The 12,091-nt window shown below is 41.4% G+C and overlaps 1 protein-coding gene across 21 annotated transcripts in view; it reads left to right on the top strand.

The window, feature by feature from the left end:
• Positions 1-11,817, top strand: part of LOC118421230 (bromodomain-containing protein 3-like) — a 33,378-nt gene extending 21,561 nt beyond the window's left edge. For 20 of the 21 annotated variants that reach the window (XM_035828403.1, XM_035828421.1, XM_035828423.1 and 17 more), the window contains 9 exons: positions 2,024-2,076; positions 2,690-2,897; positions 3,585-3,707; positions 4,175-4,618; positions 5,238-5,362; positions 6,033-6,164; positions 6,702-6,793; positions 8,709-8,931; positions 9,800-11,817. In XM_035828403.1, coding sequence (XP_035684296.1) covers positions 2,024-2,076; positions 2,690-2,897; positions 3,585-3,707; positions 4,175-4,618; positions 5,238-5,362; positions 6,033-6,164; positions 6,702-6,793; positions 8,709-8,931; positions 9,800-9,865 — 1,466 coding nt within the window. In that variant the 3' untranslated portion in view covers positions 9,866-11,817. Of the gene's footprint in view, positions 1-2,023; positions 2,077-2,689; positions 2,898-3,584; positions 3,708-4,174; positions 4,619-5,237; positions 5,363-6,032; positions 6,165-6,701; positions 6,794-8,444; positions 8,503-8,708; positions 8,932-9,799 lie in introns of those variants that run through there. The other variant, XM_035828420.1, reaches the window with a different exon arrangement.
• The last annotated feature ends 274 nt before the right edge of the window (positions 11,818-12,091 follow it).

The raw sequence follows: 12,091 nt of genomic DNA, 5'->3' as shown, positions 1-12,091 counted from the left end.
AACACTGGTCTAAGACTAAGAGAACAGATAACAAGACATGAACTGACAACATAACAGTTACACATTGGTATGGGCATTTGTTGAGTATCCCACATTTGTGTATCTTAACTCCCTTGAATAAACTTAGAGCAGCTGGTTAGTACAAATACCAAACTCAGTAACCACTTACTAAGTACCTGTTGTTAGGTCAAAGATGAATACATAATAGATCAGTCCACATGTAAAATATGATACTTCCTGTTGAGGCATCTCATTTCTGTTACATAAGAGAAAGTGATATGAACACACACACCAAACCTAGATCCTTTCTATGTCAACACCTACATGTAGTAGGTTTCCGGTTTTATCATTAAAAAAACTGAAACAAATGAATTGTTTTTAGGGAATAATCATGCAGAGTTAACAGTGAGACCAAACATTCTGTTCCACTATGCTCTGGCAGTGGTTGTGTACAAATGTAGCCATCTGAAAATAAAGATGGAAGCAAAACAGTAAAAAGTGAAATAAGCTTTTGGAAATGAGAAGTTAGTCAACTTTAGAATACATAGAAAAGATGATATGGTATTAGTTCAGTAGATAGAAAGTTGAGTCAATTCAGGTCAGTTTCAATATAATTGTCAGAATTCTGGTGAACTTGGGGGGGGGGGCTAAAGGTTTTTCATCACCCTTGTTTAAACCATTAAGTAAAATGTTATAAATGATGATCAAATAGCAAGCATTAAATGATAAGGTTGATAAAGGTTAGGCAACTAGTTAATTTTGCCAAATAGCAGTTGTTTTTAGTGGAGTTTCCTAAATCATATCCAGTTGCTTCAGGTACTCCCTCTTGATACAAACAGGGCCATTACATAAACTTTCCGCATGCTGCCAAACTACATGACTAGAGGTGGGTACAAATACAAACCCAGTTTTCTTGTTGGACTGATCAGAAAAACTGGACCTGAGAAAAATCGGTGGACCGGATGTAGGACTGATAGCAATGAACAGGTTATATCAGGAGGTGTTTACACGTTTTGGTGCCTACCAGTCCAAGAAAATGACGAGCAAAGTTGTGTAGGGTTTATACTTGTGTCTGCCAAGTTTCTACAGTCAAACTTATTTCTAAGTGTCAAACTCAGACCTGAACCTGAAATGGACCTGAATATTCTTTACCGGTAGTCCAATACCTACCCCTATCCATGCCCAATATCAACTTGGTGTCAAATTGCTACCTTAGCATAAAGTTGGAAAAGTATATATGAGAATGGTGGGAATTTGCACTTTTAAACAGAATCATACCCACAATCACATCAAGGTAGAAAGTGTCACATAAACCCTCCATCCGGATAATTATGTTCTTGACACGCCGTCCTTTCTGTCTGTAAAGTGATATTTCATGAATGTAGAGGGAGAAGGAGAGAAGAGAAGCAACATGGATGAATTTTAAGTTACCAGGAAATAGTTTGACAGGGAAATAACAGGGTGGGTATCAGTCAAGATCCTTTCTTGTGTGTCAGTGTCATAGTTTGGTGTTTGTCATGTTTGTGTAGAGTTTGAAACCCAGAAAGAAGTATAAACTGTTTCTATTCTTGCTTTGATAAAGTTAGCTACTAATTGCAAACTTTCTGCATACCCATCATCATACTTATTAGGAATATAATATTTGATTTGAGTTAAAGATATCATCAGAAATGTTCACAGTGGTTTTAGTTTTGCTGTGAGACTTGCGCAGAATCATAACACCCTAAATAAAATTTTATCATTCTATGTTACTACAGAATTATTTAAACTCTGTAGACTTCAAACACCACAAAAACCTGTTGCCCCCCCCCCACTTTAAAGTAAACCACTGTGAAAATTAAGGCAATTACAGTATGTATTGTCTTTTTTGCCATATTCCAAACATATCTGTTTTAATCAAGCCATTCATTGATATTTTAAGTTTCTATTTAGCAAATTTATGATAACTAAGTACATGTTTTTCATTTGTGTAAACCTTATGATTTTTTGGTGTCATAGCTGACCTGTAATGTTTTAACCTCAGGGCCAACACCAAAGAAGCAACGCACAAATTCCGGAAAAGAGAACAAGTCTAAGGTAAATATGATCGTTTCTTTATTGACTTTTTATGACGAATGTACGAAACAGGACCATTCCCTTAGTGTATACACCTTTGTTTACCTAATGTAAAACAAGAGGTATTGTTTTTGGTTTGTCTGTGTACATGTATGTTTTCTCTCATATTTCCACGTGCTAGCCACATTGGGTAGATTTACAGGAAGTTAGGTCAAAGCTTCAAGAATAGGTTGTCAAAGGTTATCTGATCTCCTGTGTTCAGTTTCCTACTACATGTCTGTTGCCTTCTGGGAGTCAGTGGGAAAGTAGACAAAATCATTAAGTTTGCTAAAATGCACAACATAAGAACTGGACAAAACATTTTCTTCCTAATAGAATTCAAGAAAGAACAAAACAAGAAATGGACAAAACATTCTCTTCCTAATGGAATTTAAGACAAAACAACACGGGAAATGGGCAAGAATGAACAACACAAGAAATGAACAAAAATGAAAACACAAGAAATGGACAAGTATAAACAAACAAACTAACAATAATGAACAACTCACGGAAGTCAGATACTTCATGGCTCATATCTTTAATTTCTTGACATAAGGATGTCTTAAATAATGTCTATTTATTTATGTTTCTACAGAAATCCAGCTCTTCCAAGGAGAAATCTCAGGGTGCCCCCGGTCCTGTGGTGGCCCCCCTCCCCCCTGTGCCCCAGGTGTCAGCCCCGGTCCCACCAATAGTCCTGCCACAAGTCCAGCCTCCTCCTCCTCCGCTTCCTGTCCAACAGCATCCTGCCCCTCAGCAACATAAGCACCAACCTGTACCTGTACAACAACCTGTCGCACCTGGTAGGTTTGTTTCTTTGTTAGTTTGTGTTGCATAACCGGTAAACTGTCTTTTGGCTCAACATACCAGGTTTGTACGGAAGAGTACAAGCTGCATATCCGAACAGATTTATTTGATCGACCCTCATCGGGCATGGCCCTGTCTCTTTTCATTAAGCGTGATGTTTTTTTTTAGCATGCTTGGGGTGTGACTGTCCTTAAACATGGGGCCTCCGTGTAACGCCAAAGCTACATGTAGGTACACATTTGGCCTGAGTGAAGTAAGGAAATTCTTGTGTCTTTCCTAAGGGCAGAATTTTGGAGGAAATCAGAGGACTTAAACCCAGGACCTTTGGGCTTTGAGCTAAACACCCTACCTTTACGCTATGTCACAGTATTTGGTGCAACGTATGTATGTACATCTAAACATAGCTAGCAAGACTGTTAACTGTAAAACTTCATTTGCTTCAAGCATACTTTTCTTTCAAAAAGTAATGCCAAAGACCTACTGGCACTTAAAGTTTGAAGTCAGAAGATTCATTTGTAAGATTGGGGTTCAAATTTATTTCGATCAGTAACACACACACTAACAGATTTTGAAAGCTAACACAATTAGAGTATTCCTCAACAGTTAAATTTTTTAAAAAGAAACTGGACAATTTCATATTGAATGATGATGAGATGTTGTTTGTTGTGTTGTGTTGTGTTCAGCACACCATGCCAGCTTGCCCCCCCAGCCAAGCAGACCGAGTGCCAAGGCCGCCCCAGCCCCTCCCAAACCTGTTACCATCAGACCTCCCACTACACAGCTCCAACAACAACTCAGGCCTCCAGGTACGTAACACAGCATGTACAAGTCTTTTATGCCTGTATTCAAGAAGTACACAAAGTGACACTAGTGTGGTAGACTGGTATACATGTAGCTTGCCAAGTTTGAAACTACATTCAAGGCTACCACACAGGTGACACTTCTTCAACTACCGAACTAGTTTCACTTGTAAAACTACAGTCATGGCTACCTCACTGGTGTCACTTCAAGGTTTCCTTGATGATGTATTTTCCCATATTGGTATTTTGCCATACTAGCATCTCCTGAGGAAAGAAATTTTTCTCTTCAAAATCAGGCGGAAGTTGATGATTGAGCTAATGTCATCCATAACATGTACTTGCTGTATCCTCATGTCAGAAAACTGAAATTTTAAAACGGATGTCTGTCATATTTAGAAGCTAAGTACCCATCCATAAGAAAGATGCTAGTTTCTATTTTCTAGATTAAGAAATATTTTGTTCTTATTTTCCAGTGTCCTCACCACCACCACTGGCCAGCCCACCCCCATTAATAGACAACAGAAGTTTCCCCCCAATGCCTTTACCCAACCCCCCACCTCCAGTCTCTGTTCCCCTTACTCAACCCCCTCCCCTGGCAACCCAAGCTCCCCCTCCCGTCCCCTCCCAGATTGAGCAACTCCTGGCTGCTCCCAGGCACCCCCCTCCGACGACCAGACCGCCTCCTCTGGTGTCCCCCCCTGTTGTGAAACCCCCTCCCCCAGAGGTGAAGCTCCCGTCCCCCCCACCGGCACCCCTGCTGCCCCCAGTGGTGGAGAAGAAACAGGAGAGCAGAGTGGAGGCCCCCCAGCCCCAGGTGCCGCCCCAGGGGCACAGACTGGACATGTCTGGACTCTCCCCCTCCCCTCCGTCATCGGTACCTTCTGCTCCGGTGTCAAGACCACCTTCTGCACCAACTGGTAAGATCTCCACATTTTTGTGTTATAATGTAGTATGAGTGAACGGTTAAGGGTAACCTATATCCGTTGTTTTTAAAACTGGGTCTTCAGGGAAATCAAGGCAACGAACGGTGGTTTCAAACTTCAATATTCTTCATATGTTGAAAATATTGCAACTTGAAACCACTGAAATTGGACTTGATATCCCATTTCTAAAAACCATGGATGTAGGTTTCCTCACGGATAAAGGTGAACTAGCATTACCTCCATGTATAGAGGCTTTGTTTCTGGTGCATCTGTTCCTTTGTGTGTCCATAGTTTGGAATTTGAAGGAAGAAAAGTGGCAAATTTCTGCATTGTGGAAATGCCAAGTACACTGACTGACAGGAAGTTAGGTCAAAGGTCCAAAAGTAGGTTATCTCATTTCTTGTCTTTAATTAATGCCTTGAGCTATATATTAATTATTTTGTTATCTTATGGGACCTAGTGCGAGGGATACAAAATGTACATTTTTACATTAGCTAAAAACCTCACAAACTTTCTTTAAAGATATATGTGTACTCGTCTAAAACTAAAAGCTTGTTTGCAGTGTTGTTGAGTAGATATATCAGTGTCTTAATGGTGTGTTGTTTTTCCCCAGGGAGCACAAACGGTGTGTCCCACCCAAAGTCCCAGCCTGACGGTGCCAGTAAGCCTGACCCTGTCGGTAACCCGGCCACCCCTCCCCCTACATCTGCCGCTCAGTCTACACCCCAGCAGAAGAAGGTAGCCATTGGCATATGTGCAAAATATTGTTGAACTTCTGTCATTGAACATTGCACCATCAAGAACCATTCTTCAGACTCAAAGTTTTTGGAAAGGTAGTCCAAATACATGTACAGTCAAACCTGTCTATAGCGGCCACTCAAGGGACCGGACACATTTGGCCACTATAGACAGGTGGCCTCTGTATAGAGGTGGTAACTTGTAGATAAAATACCCAAGGGACCGACAAAAAGTGGCCACTATGGACAGGTGGCCCCTCTGTAGAGGTGGCCCCTAATACAGGTTTGACTGTATAACTTTCAACAGTAAACATGGCAACCAGTTCAGAAACTAGCACGGAGGTTCACGAAAAGCTTTTCTTGCTTCTCAAAAGTGCAATTAGCAATGCAATAACAATTGAGCTGACTTTATTTACTCCACGTCATGAAGTTGTGGGACTACTAGTAGTTGTATTCATGATTGTGTAATGGTTCCTTTTATAATATAAAGAAGTATTGTCAGGGTTACATTGTATGTCATTTCGTCTTTGCTGACTTTAAGACATCACTGCCAAGGGAAAAATTATTGATAAGAGTTTGGATTGTAGGTCTACTACAATCATGACATCCTAATTGTCATGTTTTTATTTTATGTCTTGACTTATTTTCTTTTTCTGACAACTTTGTTTTAGGATTTCAAGGCCCGGAATGTGAACCCGTGGGCAAAGTTGGCGAGCCAGAGCGCTCGACCAAGTGTCAACAAGTCCACTGCTGCCAACAGTTTTGAAATGTTCCGAAAGCAGGCACGGGAAAAGGAAGAAAGGGTGAGTTTTGTTTCTCATATGAAAATACTTTCAAATTCAAGAAAACTGTCCTTCTTGGAACATGATTAGTGTGTTTATGTCATACCTGGGCCATGGTAACATTCGTTAGGAGTTCTGGACCAAGTGATAACTTGGGTTATCACATGGAGTTCTGCTGTTATCACACTGGCATCCATTATAGAATTATTTGAATGCTCTTAGCATGCACTGCTGTCGAAAATACAAATAACGGATTTGGACATTGGAATTATGGCTGTTGCAACTTCTGGTGTATTTCACATTGGAATTTGTGTTTTCTTGGGTGGGTATGACATGAACAAAATCCGCCATGGTGTATTCCCTATAAACCCGGGTCCAAGCTTCCAAAACCCCCCCCCCCCCCCCCAGGCCCGCCGCGGATTGCCCTCTTAATTTGGTTTAGTATCTCGATGGTATAACTTTGACGTATTACCCATGTATTTAATATATCTTGCTGCACATGCGCAGTTTGCTCTGTTCATTGAAGAAGATGAGTGATGTACGTATGGTGTATTTCAGGCCAAGATGCTGAGACAACAGGAGGAGCACAGACAACAGCAGAGGGAGCAGGCTGAACGGGAGAGACAACGGCAGGAGAGGGAGAGACTGAGGTACTTTATTTATTCAAAATGCGACGGTACATTACACTGAGGTACTTTCAGTACTAGTCAAGAGATGGTGGCTAAAATGCTTGCATTGTTCAAGGATCGTACAGTACCATAGAGGCAATAGAATAGCAAGGGTTGCATAGAGGAATGGCAAGGGTTGCATATATGGAAAGTTGGAAACCAAGATCTCTGTGTTTAATTGACTTTACCATACTTTTTTATATATCGGGTCTTTGAAAGACTGGTTAAGGTTGCTTTGGGGCCCTCAAGCAGCTTTCCTTGGCACTGGTGTTGATATCCCTGTTTTTGTATGTTTGATGGCACACAAGTTTTTGGCATTTGAAAGAAAAAACAAAAAAGGGGTGGTGTACATTTTACCTCATGACCCCATTAGAAGGTAGTTTCAGATCTCCCTCTTTCTATTACTGCATAATGATTAATAATTGTTGTGTTTAGATTAAAATCTCTATAAAAGTGAGAAGACCTAAGAGACAAGCATCCTTAGGGTGTTAGGAATGATAATGATGTCTGTAGTGGTGCGTACCGGTTCGCCGAACCGGACTTGGACTTGGTATAACTTTCGGTTCAAGTCCGGTTAAAACCGGAACGTAGAAAACTGTTTTTTTGGAAAACCGGAAATCTCTTCCTTGTTGTATACTAGTATCATCTAAAACAACGGTAGATACCTATGTTACTTTATTAACTGCAGCCAAAGGGCCCGAAAATAACTATGTTTGTGAAAATAGATTGTCCTACCAGTACCACCATGAGCGGGCCATTAGCACATGGTCGCGCCACGATCCGCACGGAAACCTTCTTTCAAAATCCGGCAACGCGGCAAAAATGACTGGTTCATTTTAGTAAGTTCACCCATGAAAATAACGTCTGTGATTTTGTTTATCTCCTGGTGTGGGTTTTAGAAGTCCCATACCTTCTGATAAATGAGAAATTTCCCGAGAAAAACAAGTTATAACAAATCACCCGCGCTTGTTGTCACGTTTGTCGCTTGTCGGGCTACTTCACTAAAAGCATGGGTGAGCAGTTTGTTAAAAAGAAACACAAACACCTTTATTTAAATAAATATTATGAAGTCATAAACTTATTTTATATTTCTTTCCTTTAAATCTGTAACGAATAAAGTTACAATTCATTTGTAAGGTTAAATGTAGAGAATAATGAAACCGCACGCATCGCTTCTACCCGCATTACAGTAGGCTATCCCAATGACCCGTATTGACCTCGCAAGCGCCATGCTGAAATTTCGGGCCGTCAAAACACAAGCCGAAAAGGCCATATTCTACCGTGATTTCCCAACAATTATCATTGAAAATCGATGTTGCTACACCTTTGAAAATGACGTAGTCGTCTTCGGCAATATTTTTTTATCGCATGCGGCCCGGTCAAGGGGTGGTAGCGGTCGCCGGATACGCTAGCTAGGGGACCTCGAATAGGGCAAGTCGCTTAATGCCTGTGTTGATGCGGAAAAATTTAGCGGCCGTCAAAAACCGGACTTATAAGTCCGGACCTGAACCGGAATCTCTGGACTCGAGTCCGGACCTGAACCGGAATGTGAGCTCCGGTACGCACCACTAGATGTCTGTTGAAATGGCGTTAGATTTGTTGATGTTTATGTTGTTGTTGTTTATTTTCCCAGGGAACGGGAGGAGGAAGAGATGCTGGAGCGCACCAGACTTTGAGAGTAGATTTGTTGATGTTTATGTTGTTGTTGTTTATTTTCCCAGGGAACGGGAGGAGGAAGAGATGCTGGAGCGCACCAGACTTTGAGAGTAGATTTGTTGATGTTTATGTTGTTGTTGTTTATTTTCCCAGGGAACGGGAGGAGGAAGAGATGCTGGAGCGCACCAGACTTTGAGAGTAGATTTGTTGATGTTTATGTTGTTGTTGTTTATTTTCCCAGGGAACGGGAGGAGGAAGAGATGCTGGAGCGCGCCAGACTGGAGCGTGCCCGACGGTCGCAGGAGGCGGCGCGGAGACAGCAGAGCGAGGAGCGGCGCCAGCAGGACGAGGAACAGCGACAGAAGGAGGACGACCAGGAGCGGCTGGAGAACGAGCGCCAGAAGATGGCGGCCCAGCGAGAGCGGGAGAGACGCAAGGAGCAGGAGAGAAGGCGCAGGGAGGCGGTAAGTGTTAGGAATAGTCTCTACACCACACTGCAGGGCCATGTTGATTTGATTAATACAGTAGGAGCCAGTTAACTGCACAAGATATAACTGCACACTTCTGTTGATTGCATGGAATCCCAAACTGGTGCGATCCAGCTGAATAACTCTACATTATTGAACCACCCGGATAATTGCATGAAGTACGCTGGCAAATGGAGTGTGCACCTAAACGGCTCCTAATGTATATGGATGACGTCCTCTGGGCACCCGAAAACTAATGTGAGCATAGGAACAAAAAAAAGTTGGCCCCCAAAAATTGTCTTCATTATAAAATCTAAGTGGTTAGGAATGTTAAGTGTATGAGTAAACACACAGAGTATGGTGTACAGAACAATAGATTTTTCAAAAGTTGTTCTTTCACATAATCTTTGATTTACTTTGGCTTTTCATGACATAGGTATCTATTTTCCAATATATCTTTTATTCAAATGGCATACATGTATAACTATGTGTTCCTTTTACAGCTGCTTTGTACAATTTACAGTAAGGTCGTCAACATTTATTTTAACTGATACAATTGATGCCGGAGCCGATATCATCCACAGAATCAAATTGACATGGCCTTAGATACAGTAACAAAGTGCTTTGGTGCTGCAGTAAGAAGCACTTCTGAAAGGTGGCACTATTGTATGCCATCAATTGCTGTAAAATCTTGATGACACTTACATATGCATCTCCGATGTGTTACCACAGTGACTGTACTTATGTAATAGATAACTTACAAAACATGAAACACAGCAAAAACCCTCATTTCCTCATCTGCCATGAAATGTGAAGTTCCAGCAAAAATAACTGAATTTACAGTAATTCTCTTTTTATTCCACAGATGGCTGGTGGCATCGACATGAACCAACAACATGACATCATGGCCTCCTTTGAAGAGATGATGTAGAGTACGAAAGTCACATCCGCTACAGTCCTCTCTCTCGCCACAAGGATTTCTCTGCTACAGGGCATCGTTGTCTGTAACAGACGATAACAGTATGGTGCAGGTCTCGGATTTGACAACTACGGGCAGAATTCTTACGATAAACCGTGGTTGTTCGTTCCTCTTGTAAAGTTTTGACCACAGCTGTAGATTGCACACACCTTTATCGGGTATGAATATACCTCGGCGTTGTGATCAAATGTTGAAGAAACCATTAAACCTGGTGTTAAGTCTTGTAAAACGTGGCCACAGTGTTTATGGTGTTAAGTCAGAATGGGTCGGACCATTCGGTATCTGCCCTAAATATCCAGGCACGTGCCTGGCTTTCACAGCCATGATGTTGATAAGTCGTAGTATATATTCCCACACACTGCGTATACTCTGTCTCAGAGACGTAGTGTTCTATTTTCTAACTTCTCAACACGGCGTGTACATACTGCTGCTGTATAATGTTGCTTGTAGTGTTAGTATGACCCCCCCTCCCCTTACATAGACCCCCCCCCCCCCCCTGTGGGAGAGCAATTACCTTTTCCAGTCAAGACGGGAACAGCCCAACACTGTAAATACCTCATTTTTCTCGCTCGTTCTTAAAGAGATATGCAAGAATATATTGTTATGATATCCACTGGCATGTTGCATGTTTGTAAGGTGCAAAGACAAGTGGTGTGAGACGTCCAACATTAGAGAAAGTTGGGGGACGGATCCAAATGTACAGTCTTGAGCCAGGATTGGGAAGTTCTTGTAAGTTCCTAACATAGCCAGCTATTCCATTCTCCTACACATAACCTTGTCTACGGCACGTACAATAAACTTGAGGGCCGCTCTGCTTACCTGGGCTTAAATTTTTATTGGCATGGCCTTTAACAAGTTGTTAGCCAATCAGAGAACTAGCTTTACCCATACAGAACATTTAGGTGATTCTGATTGGTTAATAGCAGGTTAGAGGCCACAGCTACAAAAGTGGAAACCTCTGCCCGGTTAAACAGCCTCCCCAAGGTATATTGTACAGACCATGGCTGAGGCTCTGCAAGGGAGAATGAGCAATCCTTGTACAGTTTGAATGGGTTTTGTCTATCTGTAGAGTTCCCCTTGCTAAGTCCTAAGAGTGGCATTTTGAAAAGTGCTTTCTTCGAGTTAGAGGCAAGGTGCAACTGCTATGTGCAAAGCAAACGTGGCTGATAGAAAAAATTGTAGTGCCATATTTTCTCTTGTATAAAGGTGGCTGTTCAACTTAAAAGCCAAGAAAAATATTAAGAGAATGGGTGGAATAATTTTGTTCCGTTCTTTTTTTTTTTTACACGTTTTTGTTTGATGATATTTTTTGACGGGGATGTTCGCTTGTGTTACAGCATTTTTTTAAACACCCTACCAAACAGTTGCATGCTATTCATGTTAAATATTAAGATGTTGTAAGGAAAAAAAAAAATATTATAGTATTCTTCCTAAGAAAAAAATGTGTTGTCCAGAGAAAGAACATTCCATGGTAAGGTTCTGTATTAGACGATGTCACTTTGACACCCCCTTAACTCTACACAAAACTAGCTGATCATTTAACACATTTTCAATTGTACAGAAAGTAATGTATGTGAATTAATTCATCCTCCCTTCATTTTGTGACTTTGTGTACAGTTTTTCATCTTTTATTACGATATTATTGACACAAGTAAAGGGATGGTTTGCCAAAATCGTATTCGAATCCCAAGTACTATTATTGTGACGGTGGTGCGCGGTCTGTGGCTATTGAGTAGCTCCTGACTGCCTGGGTTTAAGTGAAACTGCAGGGCTAGAGCTTTGTCAGTACTTAAAAAGTAGGACCAGTGTTTTTCTGTGTATGATCAATGTATTTAAGTGGCATGGAATTGCCCCAGGTTACAAATGTACAACAAAATTGTTGAATAAAGCACAATCAAACTGCACCTTGTGTATATTTATGTTCTTGATGTTTTTCTGCTGTAGTCTCAGCATTTTTCAAAAATGTGTATTAGGATTGCAATGTACAATGGCAGAACTAATTCATCTGGTACAGATCATGATTAGTGTGTCTGCTGATGGCAACAACACATTATAAGTAAGGTCAGATACTGCACCAGCCAACTAGTCTCTACCAGACTCAATAGGTCACTGGAAAAAACGTAGAAATAGAGGAGTAAGCCAGCCAGAGAAGTACAGCTGGCTAGGGAACAGCGCGGG

The sequence above is a fragment of the Branchiostoma floridae genome, chromosome 8, assembly GCF_000003815.2.
Source record: "Branchiostoma floridae strain S238N-H82 chromosome 8, Bfl_VNyyK, whole genome shotgun sequence".
Lineage (NCBI taxonomy): Eukaryota > Metazoa > Chordata > Leptocardii > Amphioxiformes > Branchiostomatidae > Branchiostoma > Branchiostoma floridae.
Note: the sequence above shows the minus strand (reverse complement) of the source record. Positions and strands in the feature narration are given on the sequence as shown.